This window comes from Phoxinus phoxinus (genome assembly GCF_949152265.1).
Source record: "Phoxinus phoxinus genome assembly, chromosome: 15".
Taxonomy (NCBI): domain Eukaryota; kingdom Metazoa; phylum Chordata; class Actinopteri; order Cypriniformes; family Leuciscidae; genus Phoxinus; species Phoxinus phoxinus.
In genome coordinates this window covers 5,136,085-5,159,771 of record NC_136890.1, presented here as the reverse complement: position 1 = coordinate 5,159,771, position 23,687 = coordinate 5,136,085, and the positions used below count along the sequence as shown (strand labels likewise).

At 42.0% G+C, this 23,687-nt stretch overlaps 1 protein-coding gene and 1 long non-coding RNA gene across 2 annotated transcripts in view; both read right to left on the bottom strand.

Annotated features, from left to right (window-relative positions):
* Window positions 1–10,339, bottom strand: part of rhobtb2a (Rho related BTB domain containing 2a) — a 42,532-nt gene extending 32,193 nt beyond the window's left edge. The window contains exon 1 of the mRNA XM_079638110.1: window positions 10,282–10,339. Within this exon, the coding sequence (XP_079494236.1) occupies window positions 10,282–10,304 (23 nt within the window). The 5' untranslated portion in view covers window positions 10,305–10,339. The remainder of the gene's footprint in view (window positions 1–10,281) is intronic.
* Window positions 10,340–16,111: 5,772 nt separating this feature from the next.
* Window positions 16,112–19,727, bottom strand: LOC307011967. The gene is made up of 3 exons (XR_013800532.1): window positions 19,611–19,727; window positions 18,504–18,669; window positions 16,112–17,680 (listed from the first exon to the last, which is right to left on the bottom strand). It is a non-coding gene; the product is annotated as an uncharacterized lncRNA (long non-coding RNA).
* Window positions 19,728–23,687: the final 3,960 nt, after the last annotated feature.

Genomic DNA, 23,687 nt, shown 5'->3' with positions numbered 1-23,687 from the left:
GTCCCTCTTAGGCTAATGTATTTGCAAGATGGAGGCGCAAAATGGCTTCCGCCATTCGAGCAGATCACCCGTATGTATTATAAATGGTAAATGTATTATAAATTTGCTAAGAATCAACTTTAAAAATTACACAGTGTAGCTTTAAATTCCTCCACATTTCATTTAAATTCCTACCGTATCGGAGAGAAATGCAGAAGCACGTTGATCAGCAGTCGCGAGCCTTTCATGTAGTGACTCTCCTTATATTAATGCATAATAATGATGCATTTAAAAGTTAATGGCCAAACGGATATTTATAAAGGTCCACATTGTTATTGCAGATGAAATATAACACGGATAACATAAAATAAAAATGTTTTTTTATCAGGTTAAACTTTGATTAGTCACTCAAACCTTTATCTAAACCTATCACCATCGCTCGCGCATATCCGCCATGTTTTATAGTTTTTTTTACTTTTTACTTGTGTTTGTAGTTCCTCCTCCAAAGCTCAATGGGTTGTGGGTAATATTAGCTGTTAGTGAGCACGGATCCACACTTCGAAAATCCACCGAAAATAGTAGAGACCATTCAGGGACTTTTACATACTATTTTCAACATACTATTTAGGATGGATATTTAGGATGGACATTGGGATGCAGGGATAGCGTAGGTGTAGGCCAAGTTTTGATGCAAATGTTTGAATTCGCCTTTTGCTGAACTCGCTCTACTCGCTTTTCTCATCACATATCAGATCGGAAAGGCATTATTTTCACAAAAAATTAAGAAAACATTTGCAAAGTGGAAATAAAGTGTCTAACGTTTGGTTAGGGTTAGAGGGCTTTGTTGTCTCAATAAGGCGGCATCCATTTAATAATTTTAATAAAAATAATCAATCATTACATTAGTATTGCATACCATTTACTGTACAACAACACTGAGGTGCAAATAGCATAGCTGCCACTATTTGTATAAATAATTACACTTAATATTGCAAAGAAAATACTGCTACTGTAAAATATTATTTTCTTGATGCATCATACCTTTTTATCTTTTGGCAAATCAACTTAGAAAATGAATGTGGTTCAGATAACATATTATTTTGAGATTCTATTTAATTAAACGATCTCCTTCATTGTGTTAACTCAACATTTTAATTTCAATGAACTCAACATTTTAAGGCTACTACCAGGTAACTTACTTTTAGTTAAACTACCAATGTTATTTTACAGTGATTAGTGAAAAGATCGCTATATTATATTGTACTGATTCTATTACATTATATATATATGCAATGTATATATAGGCCGATACAGTATCGATATCACTGTTGTATATCACTGAAAGGTGTAGAAAACGTAACATTGAATTAAACATGAAAGTACTCCATTACGTACTTCAATAATCTGATCCAGTAATAATCAGATCCAATAGTACACATAACCGGTTAATGGACATCTTGGGAGAAGCATATCAACATTAGTCTATGTACAGTTAATCATTGCACTCAGTGTTTGTCAACAGTTATCAAGTTACACAATGATAGCCTACATAATCATGACTGAAATATTGATTAGATCACAAGCGCATCAAAAATCCACATTACACACCATCGCAATAACCGATAATGTAGCTTTTAAAGCAGGCACGCATATTCTCAGCTTTACGTCGCTCGGAAATAAAGTTTATAGGCTACATTCATTCCACTGAATACAAATAATAAGTGATATAAGATACAGTGCATTATTACCTCGTGTCTTGAAAATGGAGGTGGCTGTAGCAGCACAGTCTTTGGTTTCCAGGGAAACGGAATTAAGCCTATACTCCTCCTCTATTGCTGTACCACGAGCCAGGCCCGGTTCTCTTACGTAGAGTTCTCTCGTACTGCGTCGAAAGAACGCTACGGGAAAGATATTTCTTTGTCGAGATTGAAGCCAAAAATTAATCCTTAATTTTGTAATATTGTAAAACGCTTTTCTGAAGCATACAACCTAGGCGGAGCAATACAGCTCACCCATTGGCTGCTCTACCAGAAAAGCACAGCCTATGCGAGGCCAGGACGCTGACCAATGAGGACGCTTCGCGCCCTTCTGCGTCACCTCCCGCCCAAACAGGCGTGGCCTAGGCCTATAAATACGAGCATAGCTGTCTAACACGCCGATTTTCTTAAATTCAACGAAGCTGCACGCATCGCTGGATTGATTCGAGCCGCCACAGCCGTTTGGATACAAGCACCTCAGCAGGACGAGCCCTTACCTGAAGCCGCTGGTCTTCGCCGCCTTCAGCCGCCGTTCCCTGCTGCGCTTCTCCGGCGTGGATATATCCTTTCAGTTTTGTGTGTGTTTTGTGTGTGTGTTCGCCTACCGCGTCACACGCTTTTTCCTCACAAAAGAGCACGAGCGTCTTTATAAAGATGTCTCGCTTTTCCTGCGGCTCCTGCCGAGCCGCGCTCATCGACGGGGACCACCACGAGTTATGTGTTTCCTGCTTGGGCGAGGAACATGCAGCTATCGCTCTCGGTGATGGCGGCTGCCATCACTGCGACATGATGCCAATCGCGACTCTGCGGACTCGCCTTGCATCTTTCGCCGAAGCTGCTCAACCGCCCCCTGTAGCGCCGCGCCGTAAAAAGCGCCGTGCTCAGCGGGTCCCGGAACCTCCCTCCACGAGGAGCTCGCCGCCGCCGCCGCTAGCTCCTCTCAACGTCTCGCTCGAGTCGCTCACCGACGGACAACAGCCGCAGCACGCCGCTTTGTCCGTTATGGATGACGACCAGCAAGCTGTATCAGAGGGAGATGATGATTGCTGTTCGCTTCTCGCTTCGGAGAGCGAGGGTTGGGCGAGCTCTGTGGACCTCCCCTCCCCCGCTGTTCGAGAGCGCAGAGGAGGGAAGATCAGCATCGAGGCGGAACTGATGCGTCTGCTCACACAGGCCGTGTCGAGCCTCGGCCTCGATTGGTCGACGCCCGAACAACCTGCACTCAACCGGCTGGATGGACGCTTCCTCTCTGGAGACCGCGCTGCGCCCCCCTCCAGACACGCACCGTTTCTTCCTGAGCTTCACGAAGAGGTAGCGAAATCTTGGAAGGCGCCATTTTCAGCCAGAGTACGTACTTCTGCCTCGCCAGCATTCTCCGTAGTGGACGGTGCTCGAGACAGAGGCTACCACGCTCTCCCTCCGGTCGAGGAGGCGGTAGCGACTCACCTTTGCCCACCCTCTGCGGGACGGCGGGCTAAGGGAGTCCTACCATCCAAAGCTTGCCGCACGTCTTCAGCTCTGAACGGTCGCGTGTATTCCGCCGCCGGACAAGCTGCATCGGCGCTGCACACCATGGCGGTGCTTCAAATCCACCAGGCCAACCTCCTCTGCAAGCTAGACGAGGAAGGCCCGGGCGCGATCAGTGTTCCGGACTTGCGTAGCGCCACAGACCTAGCTCTTCGCGCTACAAAGTCCGCCGCACACGCCATCGGCAGGATTATGGCCACAGCTACTGTTTCTGAGAGACATTTATGGCTGACTCTCTCTGAAATGGCGGAATCCGAGCGCTCTGCGTTTCTCGACGCCCCCATTTCACCGGCTGGCCTCTTCGGATCCTCCGTGAAGGACTTCGCGGACCGATTCGCCGAGGTACAGAAAACTTCGCAGGCCATGAGACATTTCCTGCCAAAGCGCTCCAGTTCCGCAACAGGCCGCCCTAAACAGCCGCCTGCCCGAACTCAGCAGCGCCCCGCGCCCGCCGCGCCGGCCCAGCAGCAACAGGCCCGAGAGAGACCACGGTCTCGCTCCGCCGGACGCCGCCCGCCACCGCGTGGTCCTCGGCCCAAGATCTCAATCAAGCCCGAGGCCTCGGCGCCATCCTAGCCCTGCTAGGAAAAAGACGGTGTTCGGGTCCCGCTGCGGCCGGACTTCCACCAAAGATTCCCGCTTGTACAGCCCTAAGTTCCGTGTTTGTACCAGTGTACTCAGCAGCCAACAAACCGGCCGTAAAGCCCGTTTGCCTGCACACAAACGCCGTTTTCACGGCGACCCAGATAAATCTAAAAAAGAGTTTAATTTCTGGTGTTCCGGCCAAGGCCGATGGTGTAATGTGTGTAACTGCAATGCCCACCCAGTGCCCATTCATTCACACAAGCACAGCCCCGTTCAACACAGGGTTTGCACACATAAAATCGGCTCACACCGATTGTGCTTTACGTGTAGTGAGCGTGCCCACTGTCCAGTGCCCACAACCACTACACACTGCACGTTCCGCGGTTTCTGTAAAAACGAAACTAACGAACGGTCAGTCAGTACACAAACACAGTGTCCCCGGTGTTATAAATGTGCCCGCCACCAAGCGCCCACGTTTATTCACAAACATAACGAGCCCCGTAGGGCTCGCCCCGCGTGCTCTCTCTCAACTCAGAGAGTCGAGCGCGCGCGGGACGCATACTGTGTTAAACATGTCCCCCGCCTCAGACGCCACGGCGTCCATGTCACAGCACATGGTTGCTCTCGTGTCGCCGCCATTTCGCGACCAGAGCCCAGATTACATTCAACCCCTAGTCACACGTGCAGATGCATGGGAAGGACTACCCGGGGTTTCAGAATGGGTGCTAGAGACTATAAAAAGAGGCTATTCGCTACAGTTTTATCGACGCCCTCCCCGTTTCACGGGAAAAGTCGAAACCACGGTAAAAACAGAAGTAGCACATCTACTTCGAGCCGAAATAGCGAAGCTATTGAGCAAAGGGGCCATAGAGCCTTTATCTCAAGCTCAGAGCGAAGGGGGCCTGTACAGCAGATATTTCCTGGTACCGAAGAAAGACGGGGGTCTCAGACCCATTTTAGATCTAAGGCGTCTGAACAAAACGCTTGCAAAGCGGAAGTTCAGAATGCTCACGACCAGAAGTATCCTCGCGCAAATTCGCCGAGAAGACTGGTTTATGGCAATAGATCTGAAAGACGCGTATTTTCACATACAAATTGCGTCACGTCACAGGCGATTTTTGAGATTCGCCTTCGAGGGCCGGGCATATCAGTACACAGTCCTGCCATTCGGCCTATCCCTAGCACCTCGTACATTTACAGTGTGCATGGACGCGGCGCTGGCACCCCTGAGACTCCGGGGCGTTCGAATTCTGAACTATTTGGACGATTGGCTAATTCTGGCTCAATCGCCGTCAGAACTCGCTCACCACAAGACACTAATACTCGATCACCTCGAGTGCTTAGGTCTGAGGGTCAATTGGGAGAAAAGTTCACTGTTTCCCAGTCAAAGGATCTCCTTTTTAGGACTGGATCTGAACTCACTGTCTATGACAGCACAGCTGTCATCACAGCGCAGGCGAAATACCCTGCAAATGGCGAAATCCTTCCTCAGCGGCCACATAGTGCCACTCAGGAGATTTCAGAAAATGCTGGGCCTCATGGCCTCAGCCTCAACAGTGCTGCAGTTGGGCCTGCTGCGCATGCGCCCACTACAGTTCTGGTTGAGAGCGCGCGTACCGCGCCGAGCATGGCTACACGGTCGCTATCGCCTCAAGGTCACTCAGGAATGCATTTCAGCCCTGACACCATGGAGAGCGTCAGACTGGTACCGGTCAGGTGTAAGCCTGGGGACTTCCTCGAGCCTGAAGGTGGTGTCCACGGACGCGTCCACCTCAGGCTGGGGAGCACTGCTCGACGGCAGTCCGCTCTTTGGCCAGTGGTCAGAGCGAGCCAAACTACCGCACATAAACTGCCTGGAAATGATGGCAGTGGACTTTGCGCTGAGGCGCTTCTGTCCCCGGATAAAAGGACACCACGTCCTGGTCCGCTCGGACAACATGTCGGTAGTAGCCTACATAAACCGCCAGGGTGGCGTGAGATCCCGGAACCTATTCAGGTTAGCGGAACGCATACTGGTGTGGGCCCAGCACAACCTGCGCTCGTTAAGAGCAATGCACGTGCCAGGCCACTTGAACGTAGGCCCGGACAGACTCTCACGGAACAACGTTCCCACTGGAGAGTGGTCCCTACACACACAGACAGTGCGTCTGCTGTGGAAAACGTTCGGCAGAGCGGAAATAGACCTGTTTGCAAACCAGGAAAACGCTCATTGCCCAGAATTCTTTTCGAAGAGCACGAACGCGCTGGCCAGAGTCTGGCCCCGCCGCCCGCTCTATGCTTTTCCTCCTGTCTCACTCCTGCCTCAAGTGCTGGAGCGTATCAGGGAGAGCGGATGCTCAGTACTGCTAGTTGCTCCATTCTGGACGAATCAGACCTGGTTCCCAGCTTTGATGCGACTGAAAAGTACTGCCCCGTGGCCGATACCAGTGAGGAGAGACCTCCTCTCACAGGCCAAGGGCTCGATTTTGCATCCTCACCCCGAGCTTTGGTCCCTACACGTATGGGCCATAAACGGGTACCCGCTAACCTCCCAAGAGGAGTGTTAGACACGATCGAACAAGCTAGGGCTCCGTCTACTAGACGGCTCTACGCTTCCAAATGGTCGGTGTTCTCTGGATGGTGTTCAGATCAAGGTCTGTCACCACTTCAGTGTGGAGAACCGGAGATTCTCTCCTTCTTGCAAGAGCTATTGGATAAGGGAAGAACCCCATCCACGCTCAAAGTCTATGTGGCTGCCATATCAGCGTTCGTTAATCCAACGCTTGGCCGTTCACTAGGCAGGAACGACCTGGTGGTCCGCTTCCTGAGAGGCGCCAGGAGGTTAAACCCTCCAAGGCCTCCTTCAGTCCCCGTTTGGGACCTTTCTACAGTGTTAAACGCTATGAAAGGGGCCCCTTTCGAGCCTATTCACTCAGTTGACATGAAACACCTGTCTCTCAAGACCGTGTTTCTTTTGGCTCTCGCTTCAGTGAAGCGTGTGGGAGACTTGCAAGCGCTCTCAGTGAGAGCTTCTTGTATGGAGTTCGGGCCAAACGACTCTATAGTCGTGTTGAAACCGAAGCATGGGTACGTGCCTAAGTCCCTCAACACACCGTTCAGGGCTCAGGTCATCTCCCTGTCGGCCCTGCCGGCCTCAGAGGACGGAAATAGCTCCCTTTGCCCGGTCAGGGCATTAAGAGCTTACGTGTCCCGCTCCGCTGTTTTTCGACAGACGGAGCAGCTCTTCGTTTCGTTCAGCGGGCGCTCCAAGGGACGTGCCGCAACGAAACAGAGTCTGTCTCGATGGGTAGTGGACGCCATTGCGCTAGCCTACGCATCTAGAGGCTTGGAATGCCCTTTGGGCATCAGAGCACATTCCACGAGAGGCATGGCCTCCTCATGGGCTTGGTATAGCGGAATCTCGTTACAAGATATCTGTATGGCGGCAGGCTGGGCCTCCCCGTCTACATTTATTAGGTTCTATAACCTAGAGGTTCCTGCGTTGCAGGCTAAACTGCTCTCGGTCTAGAAGACTATGTATAAGTGTTCCTGCCCCGCACTGCGGCCCAGGTCACTTCAATGGTAATATGTACAAGTGCTCCTGCCCCGCGCTGCGGCCCAGGTCACTTCAATGTCTAATATGTATGAGTGCTCCTGCCCCGCGCTGCGGCCCAGGTCACTTCAATGTTTTAAGCATCACTCACTGACAATGTGTCCCATGAGCATGCTATTACCCCTCATATATATCTATATTTACATATATATGCTATTATGCCTTAAGAGGCACTACTATAAGGGATGATGCTATTTTAGCCGCTCTCCTTATACTTCTTGGGGTAGGCGCTTGTATACCAGGGCGCGCGCGCCCTTAGGTGTCTGTGTCGATCCAAGAACACGCACGGCGGTTTGCATAGGGTTCCCGTAGCGTTCTTTCGACGCAGTACGAGAGAACTCTACGTAAGAGAACGTACTCGGTTACTAACGTAACCTCGGTTCTCTCTAGGAGAGGGAACGAGTACTGCGTCTCATGCCGTGCGTGTCCACGCTGCGTCGCTTCATTGACGAAAATCGGCGTGTTAGACAGCTATGCTCGTATTTATAGGCCTAGGCCACGCCTGTTTGGGCGGGAGGTGACGCAGAAGGGCGCGAAGCGTCCTCATTGGTCAGCGTCCTGGCCTCGCATAGGCTGTGCTTTTCTGGTAGAGCAGCCAATGGGTGAGCTGTATTGCTCCGCCTAGGTTGTATGCTTCAGAAAAGCGTTTTACAATATTACAAAATTAAGGATTAATTTTTGGCTTCAATCTCGACAAAGAAATATCTTTCCCGTAGCGTTCTTTCGACGCAGTACTCGTTCCCTCTCCTAGAGAGAACCGAGGTTACGTTAGTAACCGAGTACGTTCTACGGGGGTGCTTGAGGGTGCTAAGCACCCTCAAACAAAAGTGAAAGCACCCTCAGATGAAATTATTAATAGCCTAGCACACATGTAAACGAGATTTTGCCGACAATAGAAACACAGACGGATTCACACCCATACATATAGGCTAATACACAAAATAAATCCATTAAACTTATTTTTCAAATCAGAAATGATTTAATTATGCTTTCATGTTTAATGCATTTGATTGGTTGTGTCCTTTCGCGATCGTGATACGCATAGGTGAAGATGTCTCTTTAATTGCCCACTTTGTTTGCGTGTGTGCGTCCCGCTCAGGAAATTAGTTTACGCTAACAAAATGAAACCTTATTATAAAGTGTTACCACTTTTTAAATAAAATGCCTAGCGTTTCTGCTGTTGGTTTGAAGCTTTAAAATAATTTTTAGTTGCTAGGCAGGCAACGTGAAGCCTTTGAGCGCTAGTCAGCTTCATGTCAGTGACTATACTTCACAGCGGTAGAGTTACTCACAGGACACTGCACTTATTCGCAATCACAAAAGTTCATTATTTGCTCGTGTTTTAAAGCTTTGCCGGGTTAACATTTCATTGGCGTTCTGTTCTGACATGATGCTCTTTTTCAGAGCGTGTACGCGCGCGCACTATCAAACGATTTTTGTTGGGTCAGACCCATCTGCTGGCGCTGGGGGGCCGAGACTACCAAACAAGCCACTTTGAAATTTTTCTATTTTCATGAATACAAAAAAACGGTACAATATGAAATTTGGGTGACCCTCCGCCTAGACTAAAAAGATTTGGATGACCCTACGTTTATGTAAGCACCCTCACTATTTTCAGAAGCACCCTCAGTGATTTGGTTCTAGAACCGGGCCTGCCACGAGCCACTCTTACTTAATGCAATTTTATTATAATCTAATAAACAAAAGAATAGTTTACAGCTAACGGCTATCTAAAAACCTATATGCATCATAGACAGCAGATCAATAGCCTAATATTGCATAAAAAAAAACGTAAAGTAGCTTGCAAAGCGCATGAGCGAGTAACGCGACTCCTTCTGACATAAACACAACAACCTACACCAATGTTCTGCTATACACAACATACACCAATGATCTGCTATACACAACATACACCAATGATCTGCTATACACAACATACACCAATGATCTGCTATACACAACATACACCAATGATCTGCTATACACAACATACACCAATGATCTGCTATACACAACATACACCAATGATCTGCTATAAACACAACCTACACCAATGAAAGAGGCTCTCGACGCCGTCCAATAGCCCGATCAAAACTATCCATCTCATTCAGAACTAGACCATATGGCTACATCTGAAGCGTTACGCGTTTCAAGACAGTGTAACCAATGCTTTAAGATATAGTAAAGATATAGTAAGCAAATATCTTTACTATATAGGTAAGGTTAAACTCATTCATTCATTCATTTAAGCTTTTTATTATAGTTCTATTATTGCCGTTATTATTATAAGGCAACACATATGAAATCTTATTAAAATAACCTAGGCCTACTTAAAAAATAAAATAAAAATATGTAGCCTAAGTCATAATAATATTTATTTTTACAAATTAAAATAATATTTTACTTAATAGCTCAATGCCTTTTAGGATACGTGTGAGTGAACTTGACAAATAGGCTACTGACAATAAATGGACATTTTTTGGACACTCGAATGATAGGCCATACTGAAGGATGATATTTTCTATCCCGTTTGCATTATTGCATTATTTCTGATAACTCGTTCTCACAAAAATAATTTCGAGATGCATCGATTGAATATTAGGCTATACGCCGCATTTTCTGAATGAATAGTCTGTTCATTCACCGCCCCTTACTACGGGCTATTATGTAGCCTATGCAGCAGATGTCTTCTTTAGAAATGATACTTTAAGTGTCGTTTTAATAAATAACAGCGACTTAATATCTTCATGCACCAGTAAGTAGGCTAAATAGACTGAGACACACACAGAGACACACAGACACACACACACACACACACACACATGCTGCGGCTGCTCTTACCGCATCACAGGGAAGTGTTGCATCGGCTCGGCCGATATGGGGAAGCGACAGAAGAACAAATGCATCGGATGAGGATGGAAAGCTGGAACTAAACTTCATTGTCGGATCTAAAATATACGGCTTACAATCGCTGCCGCCAATCAAAACGCGTTCGAGAGAGATTGCTCTATGCTTCTCCTTCTCAAACGCCATCAGATGAAACGTCGACTTTTAGCTCAGGCTCCGTGGCGGGCAGCAGGGCTGGACAGACTCTTATGTTTCCTCAGTTACCGTACGAACTGTACAACACAGGCACAACAACACAACTGCACATTCACTGTAACACACACACACACACACCGACTCCCTGTTCACTTGCTTTAGCAAGGGCTAAATTCAGTCTCTCTATCCTTTAGCAATCTGACCCCTGGATAAAGAGGTAATGTTTGTGTTTCCTTTTGATTTTTTAAAGATCTGAGTCCAAGGGCCTAATCTGGGTTTAAGAGTAAGCACTACCTTTAAACAATCCAGATCTGATGTGGAGATTTTGAACAAAGTATAGGCTATAGGCCCTATCACTATATAGCAGACATTATTAATGTTGGTTGTTTAATTTGATAAAAATCTATTTAAAATAAATGCTGTTCTTCAATAAAAACAATTCATAAAATAATAAAAAAGATGCATCACTGTGTCCTTGGGGTGTAACGATACTGTCATGTCACGATTCGATACATATCCCGATACTGAACTCAAGATACGATATTATTGCGATACTCCAAGACATGTTAAAAGGTTAACAATTTTTTTTAAAATTTACTTTTGATTAAAATACTACATTTACTACAGTGTGGGTGCAAATGAATAGATTTGGACTTGGTGCTGATAATAACACAATTCACAGGACAATGGTGACACCAGAATAAAAATATTCATGATTCTGAAGCTGAAAATACTGAATTATTTTAGACGAACATGCTTTCACTCTGATATATATAAAATGTTGTAGGCCACTTTTTACTGGCAGCATACGACATTTGGCATTATCAGGACCCACAAATATTCCCCCATTGCATTATTATACATTATATTCAACATTATATAGTTTAATATATAAACTAGGCTATGTACAAAGGGGGAGCTTTGAACAAGTAGTAGACCACCACGGCCGATTGTTGATCCATGTGGATTTCCAGTTCCGCCATGTTCCCTGACCATCACCTGTGTACTGTCACTGATTCACCAGGGTCCACCGTCACTCCATCACTATGGCCCTGTCCCAATTGGCACACTCCGGACTTGTGGACTTCCTCAGAGTCCACACTTTGGTGACGTCATGTAGTGCAGACCTATAGGGCCCTTGGCGCGAGTCCACGAGGGCGCATTGAGAGGTATTTTTGGGACAGACTCGATCGCCACGCCGGAAATAGGAAGACGGTCTGGTTGTTGTTTAAATATTATACTTCTACATTTACATATGATTCACTAAAGCCCTGACATTCGGTTATATTTATTTAATGAATCATAATGCAATCGTAGCCTATTATTCAGTGCACTATTTATGTTTATATTAAATATAAATATATATTTATGTTTGAGACATCAACCACTGGTTGATGACAATATGTTTGTATAAACTGTAGGTAATAACTGGTAAAATGTACACATAGGTCATAAAAACCATAATGATATTTACACTTAAATATGTTCTTCTCATGTTAACGTGAGCGAAAGCTCCTCCCATTCGTTGTCTGATTGGCCTTTCGCAAATTCGCAAGGATTCCTGGGTAGTTAAAGTGCGTGAAGCCTGCATCTACGCGGTCTTCGCGGAAGACCGCTTCAAGGGTACAAAGGGGGCGCTGCTGAGCACACTTCAGAGCGTTAAAATGATGAATGGGACGGCCTACGGACTCGTAGACTCAGCGAGCACGCGCAATTTAAGTCCACGAGACCGAAAGTCCACATGAAGTGCGTCATTTGGGACAGGGCCTTTGATTCCCAATCACCAGAAGACTAATCACCAGCACCTGGGTCAGGGGATCTCTGGATAATCCGTAATTCGTTTGTAATTATAAAACGAAAATACCGTTTTTCTGTTTTTTGTTTCAAAACGAAAAACCAAGTAACCGTTTTTGGTGTCAGAATCAAAAAACGAAAAACCAATTAAAAACGGGCCGTTTTTCGTTTTTGGCGATCATTTTATCGTTATTCCTTTTTGAACAAAGAATGAAGAGAGTCTTTGAACTTCAGTCAATTCGTTTTTCGTTTATAAACCAAAAACGGAGGTCACGTGGTGGATAATCCGTAATTCGTTTTTCTGTTTCAAAACGAAAAACCAAATAACGGTTTTTGGTGTCAGAATCAAAAAACGAAAAACCAATTAGAAACGGTCCGTTTTTCGTTTTTGGCGTTCATTTTATCGTTATTCCTTTTTGAACAAAGAATGAACGAAAAACGGAAGTCACGTGGTCTATTCCTTTTTTGGAAGCAAAAGTAGGCTAACCCTTTCAAAATAAAAGTAACTAGCTATAGTTAGCGAGGTGATTGTAGACTAAAATTGAACTATTATAACGTTTTTTAGGTCAACTAAAGTAGGCTAGCACTGGGTGTGAAAAAAAAACACTTTAGTTAACTGAAGTAAAAATGAAAACTAATAAAATAATAACTCTGGCTGTTAGGGAGAATTAAACATTTGTAAGATGCACATGCACAACCAACACCACACTTTATATAAAAAAGATTGGTGAACATTTATTATCTATGTAAAACACTACAAGGGGAATGTGTTGCTCTCAGGAGGAGGCTGTATTGGCACCTGGCTCTGGCTAAATCTACATCTGTCCACTGCAGAGGCTATAACCACAACCTGGAGGAGGAACTATAAATGTATAAAAGTATAATATAACATTAACATTATAACATTTACAGTAGGTTTTAGTCTTCACTCACCCACTATGCTTGTAAATCATTTAAGGGCATATATACAAGTGAAAGAGTTGCAATGCAGAGCCCTGCTTCACTGTAGGCTACCGTTGTACATTATGATGTACATTTGTATTTAAAGACATAAGTTGACATCATCCAATTCCACAAAAGTAGTGCCACAATTCAAAGATGTGGCTTACCATAAACCATGATGTAAATATTTGAAAGTGACAACAAGGCCCTTTTATGGTGCCGGAGGAAGGAGTGGTGTGCTGCTTTGTCCTGCCAGTCCAACATTTATTTGAAGAGAGAGTGATGGTAGGTGACTGCATGGGGCCAGTCTTGCTACTAACATCAGTCCTTAAACCCTGCACATAGTGCTCAGGTATTGTTCCTCCAGGTATTGGGGACACTCTGGGAGGCCCTGACACGAGTACCAGGGAGAAAAACTAAATGATTTAACTTCACTTTTATTTTACTTTACACAAGTACCAAGAGTACAGAGCACTGCCTTTCCCTGATGGTTCATCAAACAGAATTAAACCCCAAAAAGCACTAAAAGATCTGAAAGTCCCAGAGCTAGAGATCATTTTTGACTGAGTAAGGCTAGGTTTCACACACAAGTAGGTCTACATAACTAATGAGAACTACAACCCAGCTAACAAAATTATGTTCTGAGAACGTTGTGGGAACGTTGATTTGGAATGTTCTAAAAACGTTGAAATGTCCAGTTTGCTTAACGTTGCTGGAATGGTTTCTTAATGTTAGCAAAACATTGCTGGAACGTTAGCATAATGTTGCTGGAACGTTATCTTAAGGTTAGCATAACGTTGCTGGAACATTAGCATAACGTTGCTGGAACGTTAGCATAATGTTGCTGGAACGTTATCTTAAGGTTAGCATAACGTTGCTGGAACATTAGCATAACGTTGCTGGAACGTTAGCATAACGTTGCTGGAACGTTATCTTAAGGTTAGCATAACGTTGCTGGAACGTTAGCATAACGTTGCTGGACTGTTAGCATAACGTTGCTGGAACGTTAGTATAACGTTGCTGGAACATTAGCATAACGTTGCTGGAACATTAGCATAACGTTGCTGGACTGTTAGCATAACGTTGCTGGAACGTTAGTATAACGTTGCTGGAACATTAGCATAACGTTGCTGGAACATTAGCATAACGTTGCTGGAACATTATCTTAAGGTTAGCATAACGTTGCTGGAACATTAGCATAACGTTGCTGGAACATTATCTTAAGGTTAGCATAACGTTGCTGGAATGTTATATTAAGGTTAGCATAACGTTGCTAGAATGTTAGCATAACGTTGCTGAAACATTCTTAAGGTTAGCATAACGTTCATGGAACGTTATTTTAAGGTTAGCATAACGTTCATGGAACGTTATCTTAAGGTTAGCATAATGTTGTCGGAACGTTCGCATAACATTGCTGGAACATTGGCATAACGTTGCTGGAACATTATCTTAAGGTAAGCATAATGTTCCTGCAACGTTTTCCCCCAAAATGTTATTAACAATACAACATTCAAAGAACATTAAAATGTCCACTGTCTTTCATGTGAAAATGTTATTTTAAGGTTAGAAAAACAATTCTGCACCATTCGTTCAACTTAATTTTTTTATTAAAACAACCATGTGAATTATAAGCGCACTTTTACATCACATCAAAAAGTAGAACATTTCATATGATTATCATACATTTTAAACGCTACATAATAGCTTAAAAAAACAACTACAAATATTTTCATGTAAACATTTAAATGAAATGAAAACTGTTTAAGGAGTTCACCAAAAAATTATGTCAGTAATTACTCATGTTATTCCAACCCCGTAAGACTTCCGTTCATCTTCTGAACACAAATTAATATATTTTCGATGAAACCTGAGAGAACAGCACCAGTGATCGTTCCAATCACACAGAACGAGCAGTGATCTGCGTTTTATGTTGGCTGCTAGGCAAACACAGAAACAGCTGTCCTGTCAGTCAAGTAAACGTCAAATCAGCCTTTTATTAACTTTGTTTACTTTCTGTTAACATTACGATTCCTGAAGTCGTTAAGCTCCTGGTAACCCGCGAGAGCACCACAAGTTTATCCTCCATCATCACACTCTCCGGCGTTCAAAGCAACTGTAGCTTTCATCACTACAACGGAAGACCCGCCTCTCCATTCATTCAATTGGACAGTGGAAAAAACACTTTTACCGCTCGGAGTTGATTTTTTTAAACTCCAAAAACGCGAGGCGCCTGAGGTGCATAAACAGCGCGCAGAACGCGCACTGCCATAGAAATCAATTGAAAAAAGGCACCTCTCACTGCCAAAATCGCATTAGGTGTGATCGGCCCCTAAATCAGCTTAAAATAACGCATTTATCGATTACATTGTTTCGCCACAAGGTGGCAACAAGTGACAAAATGTATTTGTTATTGAATCATTTATTAAAGAGAATGTAGTAGTATGATGCTTTTGAAATAAGTCAGAAAGGCGTTTGCTGTTCTCTTCTCAGGCGCTCGTGTTCTCAGCGCCGCCCGTCAAAATAAAAGTCCCGCTTCCAAAACGTCGGCCAATCAGAAAAACTAATCGGCCAACGCCGATATTTGAAAAATGCCTTATATCGGCCGATATATCAGCCTGGGCGATATATCGGTCGACCACTAATCGTCCCAGCCCTAGAGTTCACGAGATCAGCGAGAACTGAGAAGATGACGCAGATGGGTCTCGATGTAGTGCGGCACTTTTGTTAACTCACTCAAGTGGCCCACAAAACTGATTGTCGTTGCTTGATAAACTTAAGGTTGAGCCACTTGGACTATTTTAACATGTCTTTACTAACTTTCTGGGCCGGCAGAATGAAATTGCCTAGAAGCCTATGGAGGAGTGAGCCAGCTCTCATATTTCATCAAAAAATATCTTAATTTGTGTTCTGAAGATGAACGGAAGTCTTAAAGGGATAGTTCACACAAAAATGAAAACTCTGTCAGTAATTACTCACCCTCATGTTGTTTCAACCCCGTAAGACTTTCCTTCATCTTCGGAACACAAATTAAGATATTTTTGATGAAATCTGAGCGCTGTCTCACTCCTCCATAGGCTTCTTGAGGGATTGAAACTTGCCGGCCCAGAATAGTTATTAAAGGTGCAATGTGTAATATTTCTGAGGATCTATTGACAGAAATGCAATATAAGATCCATAACTATGTTTTCAGTGGTGTATAAAGACCGTACTTAATGAACCGTTATGTTTTGAGTCATTTATATCTACATAACCGCAGGCACCCCCTTCTATGAAGCTCGACATATTGTGACGTCATGTTTCTACCGTAGCCGACAGCGAACAAACAGCGCTACAGAGCGTTTCGTCACTAACTTGAATGAGAAGCTGCAGAAAACAGATATTGTTTAGGACAAGAGCCGACGGAGGGTAAATCTAAAAATCACGGGTCAACATCGGTGTGGCTTTTCACTGATTGAAGGGAAAAGCTTTCCCTTTCACTGAGGGAAAAAGGCTTTCAAAGCGACGCCGAAGTTGCCTGTTTTCTGCTGGATAGGTAAGGTATTCCAACTTTAACATTGCAAATGAAAACTGTTGTTTCATAATGTTAGCATTACCTAGAAGCTAGCCATAGACACCGTGTGAAGTGACTTTTCCCTTGTCAGTGGTGTAAAATATGTAGGTATATTGTTTCATGTAACTTAGTTATTCTCCCTCGCTGTGTTATGTCTTTGCTATGTGGGGATAAATGTGCTGTTACGTTCGTGAGACAATCAGCTGATTAGTACTATTGACTGTAAAACACTAACATTAGCCTACAGCATAACAGTTCATACTAGCCAGCTAAACTAATCTGTTAGATAAATTTTGTAGTTGGCTAGTTTCATGTGGTTCTTCTCCCTCGCTGTGTTGTGGGTTTGCTATGTGGGGAGAAATGTGCTGGTTACGTCGGCCACCGTAGCTTCTCCTTCCAGTTTGAGAAGGGAGGGATAGGCCGTAAGTGACTGGCTGTTTGCAATTCGCAAACCTCACCACTAGATGCCTCTAAAAATCACACACTGCACCTTTAAAGACATCGTTAAAATAGTCCAAGTGACTACAGTGGCTCAACCATATGTTTATCAAGCGACGAGAACACTTTTTGTGCGCAAAAAAACAAACAAAACTAATGACACTATTCATTATGTTCTCCGTGGGCCTAAGTGTGTTTACGTAGTATAACTGCACATAGTATATATGTGTTGCACGTCACCACGTAGGCTCACCATTGGCCGACGCTGGTCATGTGTGTGATGCGTGTGACCTATGGAGGAGTGAGACAGCTGTCAGATTTCACGAAAGTCTTACGGGGTTGGAACAACATGAAGGTGAGTAATTACTGACAGAATATTAATTTTTGGGTGAACTATCCCTTAAATATAAGTAGTGTGGGTGTGCCAAACTAGCACTGTGGTCCAGTCTGTGGTCCAGTCTCTTCATGCCCCGTCTGTGGATAAAAAACAGATTGACTGATGTTACTAAAAATTGGTGAATTATTATTTCATAAACATTTGATAATAACAGTGTGGCTACTCCATAAATGTTAACCCTAAAGTTATTTAGACTGTGCTTTGAGTACTATAAATTTATATTAGTTTTTTTCCAACTGCAAACACATGTTTTCAAAACGATGTCACCCTTTTTCAAAACTCTACACACAATTCCCAAAACTGCACACACAAAATGCCTCACATCTCCTTCAAAATGTAACACTGCATTCAAAATGCCATAACCACATGACAGAATGAAGCATTTGCATCAAATGGCAAACACTTCTTTCATAATAGTACATTTTTGGATATACCATGTAAACACTGTTGTTCTATATCTAAAGCACTCTGGTCTTTCATAGGCTTATATCTTCACTTCAATACAATGTTCTACAGTGACAGTAATCTGCTGAGAGCGGGAACAAGTACACTAAACACCAATGCAATGTAGAAACATAACATGTTTTTTAGGCCAAACATTACTGTTGTATACAGTAGCATACAACACAACCATAAACATATGTAAACCAAAAGTATATTCTTTAGAATACAGTAAAGAACACAATTGTGTGTGTGGGGTCTCTGTCCATTGATGGCATCAATAGTTCAAAACATCTGACCTTTGACCTATATGTGATTGGTTAGTGATCAGTAAAGCAAAGTGTTTTCACATGTGAGGAGTGTTTTTTTCTCTCATGCAACAGTACATTCCACAACAACATGCTGGCACGCTGACAAAATGTTCGTCTTCGAGCATAGTACGGGGATAGTTTCTCTCACCTTAGAGCTCCAATTCAGAGGTCAATGCATCCAACGGTTGTCCTGTAATGGGATGATGTCTGTTTGGTATGCTTTGGCCTTGAGGGGGAAGAACTAGTAGAAGCTTGATGCTCCGCATCCGCCAGTTCAGACGCCCGTCCCATTGGAAGTCTCTGTGGGAAAAAAACTGTAAACCACACAAGATTAAAATGTAGCTTACAAATGTTATACAATGGAAAGGTTCAATAACACATTGTAAAGGATTAGCTACACCTAAAAAATTAATGAACTTCCATCATTGAGGGGAAAATAAGATAATGTGCATCAAAATTCTGTGTAACTTTACCTGCTAAACTTTTCTAATTTGTACTAATTTGCCATACTATGGAAGTAGTAATATAATACTTTCATTGTATGACAATAGCAGCATTGAGAAAGGTCTTCTTTGAAGCTATTATAATAAAATTATAAAAATGTATAAACCAGGGCTTGGCATTAACGTTAACCCTGGTCTTGTACTTGTCCTTTGGACAAATAAATCGTTCATTCACTTGTAAAAAAACAAAAAGTAGCTTGTCAATGAATATATACATTTTTTGAAGTAAGGTTATTCATCTGTGTGTAACGTGTGTGTGTGCGCGCGCGCTGTATGCTTAACGTTAAATTAAAAGAGCACATTAATATGAAAACGGTGATTCAACTGACTTGGAATTAACGTTAACTTACCTGTGAATTAAGCGGTTGCGTGACATTCATGTTAATACTAGGCATAAATGGCATTATAAAACCCCAATTTGCCCTCCTGTAGGGCATTCCGTCATGTGAAAACTACGAAATAACCGTCCAGTGAATACTTTTAAGTTAATTAATTTTAAGATAATTTAGTTTACTTCCATTCACATTGAAAAATTGCCACCAAAACCTTTACAAAATCGTTAATCAAGATTACAAGCCTAAAGCCTAAACTTACAGCTAAAGTCTAACAGTTGAGATGCTAACAGACTTTTCCCGAAGACACTAAACCATTTCTATAAAGTAAATATTCAACGGAAGCGTGTTATTTACATGAAAGAATGTGTCAGAAACATTTTTATGTACTATTTGTGTAATTTTGGGGACTAAACTTACCTGAAATTAGCGAAACCAACAGTGAGAGACAGAGTTGCTGCTTGTCGTCAGTTGAGCTCCCCGCCCGTTTCCATGGTAACTCCAGTTCAAATCTGGTTCAAAAGCAACTCGAATGTTCAGTGCGCGCGCAAATTAAAATACGTAGAAGTCACGCAGCATATGAACGAAGAAATGATGGAGGGAATTATTTGATAATCAGATAAAATATCCTGAAATGTGAGGTTAACATTAAGTGTATAGACTCGTGGCCATCACCAAACTGTAAACGGAATAAGAATATGAAGCATTGAGTGTAAAACAATGTTTACAAAGTCATTTATAATAGGTTATAATAGGCTATAATATAATGTAATATAGTCTATAATATTATATAGCTTTATATAAATGGTTAACGTGGTGTATAAATAAAATGGCTAAACATTTATTAAAAACTAAACATGATAAGGCATGGATATATTTTATGAAATATAGGCTACACAATATGTAGCCTACACAATTTACAGATGTAACATGAGGAACAATTTAAAAGGTTTATGTTCAATGTATTTTTTAAATAATATATGTTCAAAATGTATTTCAATATATTTAACAGAGCTTCACATAATGTGAATAGCATATCTATAAATTACAGGAAGGTCTGTCTGTCTGTCTGTCTGTCTGTCAGTCTGTCTGTCTGTATACTGTTAACCACATATCTCTCGAACCGTTAGTCCAATGGATTTCAAACTTGACAGGTTTCTTGCTACGGGCACGAGTAAGTGCAGTGTCAAGTTTGACGTTGTTTGGATTAGAAATGCAAAAGATATCGCTAAATATATCGGCAAAAGAAGGTAATTGTTTAAAAATAAACATTCTGACATAAACAGTCTGTCAGCTAAACATTTAGTCAGCTACACTGTTTACTTCTGAATATTGTATTTTATTCACAGCTTTTCTCTGAGTTCACTGTGTAGCCTGCTCCCTGAATCGTGTAGTTAAATTTTCCATATTTATTGTATGTCATTATGTCAGTATCAGTATTTGCTTTCATGCACAAATAAAAATGTCACTGAACTTTTGCTGTGTGATTGAAATGAGCCTAACCCAACCCTAACCCTAACCCTAACCCTAACCCTAACCCTAACCCTAACCGGCACTTTGCCATCAATTATAGTAACCTATTCGCACACTGTTTGCTCAAGCGTAGCGTTTTCTCTGAGTTACTGTGTGTAGCCTGCTGCCTGATTCATCACGCTTATTCATTTGTGGATGTTAACTGAATCTGTAAGTCAGCTATGCTGTTTACATCTGAATATTATATGTACTTCTCTGGTGCGCTTAATGTTATCGCTACTGTGTAATAGTAGCTTATGCTATTAACCAACAAAACATATCATATTCAATGCGTTCACAATCTCTTTCACAGGCATCATTTGTAGCCTATACACAAACTGTTTTTGCTCAAGCGTATAGCGTTTTCTCTGAGTTCACTGTGTAGCCTGCTCCCTCAATCGTAGTTCAATTTTCCACATTTATTTTATGTAATTATTTCAGGATCAGTATTTGCTTTCTACCATACACAAATAAAGATGTCACCGAACTTTTGCTGTGTAATTGTAACAATGAGCACTCAAACACACCAAAACAACAATTACTAAAAACACACACAAAAATTTATTTTGCAGAGGCATTTTGCACTAGTTAATATACAATTATTTATAGCGCTATAAGTGCTGGTTTATTGGGGTGGTGTTATAAACTACTGTGATGTTTAAAATGTTTATATGGATATATAGTCATACAAATCTAGTGATTGTAAACTAATGTTAAGAAGCACACATTTGTTAAGTGTAGCCTACTTAACATTATGAGAATGTTCAGCAAATAACATGTTCCCAGAACGCTGTATGACAGCCTAAATATAACATTCATAAAATACTAATAACATTATAAGGACCTTCGGAGAACGTTGTTCTAAGAACGTTTTCAATTAACGTTATGAGAACGTTCATCAATCACGAAATAACGTCAAAAAGACGTTCCAAGAACATTGTTCCAAGAACGTTTTATATCAACGTTATGAGAACTTTGATCAATCACAAATAACGTCAAAAAGACGTTCCAAGAACGTTGTTCTGAGAACGTTTTATATCAACGTTATGAGAACTTTCATCAATCACAAATAACGTCGAAAAGACGTTCCAAGAACGTTGTTCTAAGAACGTTTTATATCAACGTTATGAGAACGTTCATCAATCACGAAATAACGTCAAAAAGACGTTCCAAGAACGTTGTTCCAAGAACGTTTTATATCAACATTATGAGAACTTTCATCAATCACAAATAACGTCAAAAAGACGTTCCAAGAACGTTGTTCTAAGAACGTTTTCTATCAACGTTATGAGAACTTTCATCAATCACAAATAACGTCAAAAATGCGTTCCAAGAACTTTGGTTTTAGAACGTTTTCTATCAACGTTATGAGAACGTTCATCAATCACGAAATAACGTCAAAAAGACGTTCCAACAACGTTGTTCCAAGAACGTTTTATATCAACGTTATGAGAACTTTGATCAATCACAAATAACGTCAAAAAGACGTTCCGAGAACTTTGGTTTTAGAACGTTTTCTATCAACGTTATGAGAACGTTCATCAATCACGAAATAACGTCAAAAAGACGTTCCAAGAACGTTGTTCCAAGAACGTTTTCTATCAACGTTATGAGAACGTTCATCAATCACGAAATAACGTCAAAAAGATGTTCCAAGAACGTTGTTCCAAGAACGTTTTATATCAATGTTATGAGAACGTTCATCAATCACAAATAACGTCAAAAAGACGTTCCAAGAACGTTGTTCCAAGAACGTTTTCTATCAACGTTATGAGAACGTTCATCAATCACGAAATAACGTCAAAAAGACGTTCCAAGAACGTTGTTCCAAGAACGTTTTATATCAACGTTATTAGAACGTTCATCAATCACAAATAACGTCAAAAAGACGTTCCAAGAACTTTGGATTTAGAACGTTTTCTATCAACGTTATGAGAACGTTCATCAATCACGAAATAACGTCAAAAAGACGTTCCAAGAACGTTGTTCCAAGAACGTTTTATATCAATGTTATGAGAACGTTCATCAATCACAAATAACGTCAAAAAGACGTTCCGAGAACTTTGGTTTTAGAACGTTTTCAATCAACGTTATGAGAACGTTCATCAATCACAAATAACGTCAAAAAGACGTTCCAAGAACGTTGTTCCAAGAACGTTTTCAATCAACGTTATGAGAACGTTCATCAATCCCAAATAACGTCAAAAAGACGTTCCAAGAACGTTGTTCCAAGAACATTTTATATCAACGTTATGATAACTTTGATCAATCACAAATAACGTCAAAAAGACGTTCTAAGAAAGTTGTTCTAAGAACGTTTTCTCTCAACGTTATGAGAACGTTCATCAATCACAAATAACATCAAAGAGACGTTCCGAGAACGTTGTTCTAAGAACGTTTTCTCTCAATGTTATGAGAACGTTAATAACGTTATATGAACGTTCCGAAAACATTATTTTAATAACGTTTTGTACTAACATTTACACAACTTTTAAAGAACGTTAGTGAATGTTCTGGGAACGTTCCCTGTTAGCTGGGAAGCTGCATAAAAAAATATTTCATCTACTTTACTAACATAATAAGTATATTACACTGGAGAAAAATGCAAAGGAAAATAAAAAGTATACAACTTTATAGATTTGTTTTGGAAGAGTTTTGGTTTTTGACACAGAAAGGGGTACTGTTTATGGTGGATGCTGAGAGTTTTTAGCAGCTTTAGTGCCATAGAAAGAGGAGCTGGAAGACAGGTGAAGTTCTGCACACCCTTCAAACTCAATGATTAGCTTCTGTTGGTAGCAGTGCTTGCCTTCTCTTTGATAAAAACACAAGTCAAAAGGTCAAACCCTTGTTGCCTGTTGTCGCCACAGAAAGAGTCGGTGCACAGAAGGGGGACCTGCTGGTTGAGCTTCCACATAGCAAGAAGGGCTATAAATATGTTACAAAACTAAAATGTGAATTAAATAATAGAAACTTATAAATAAATAG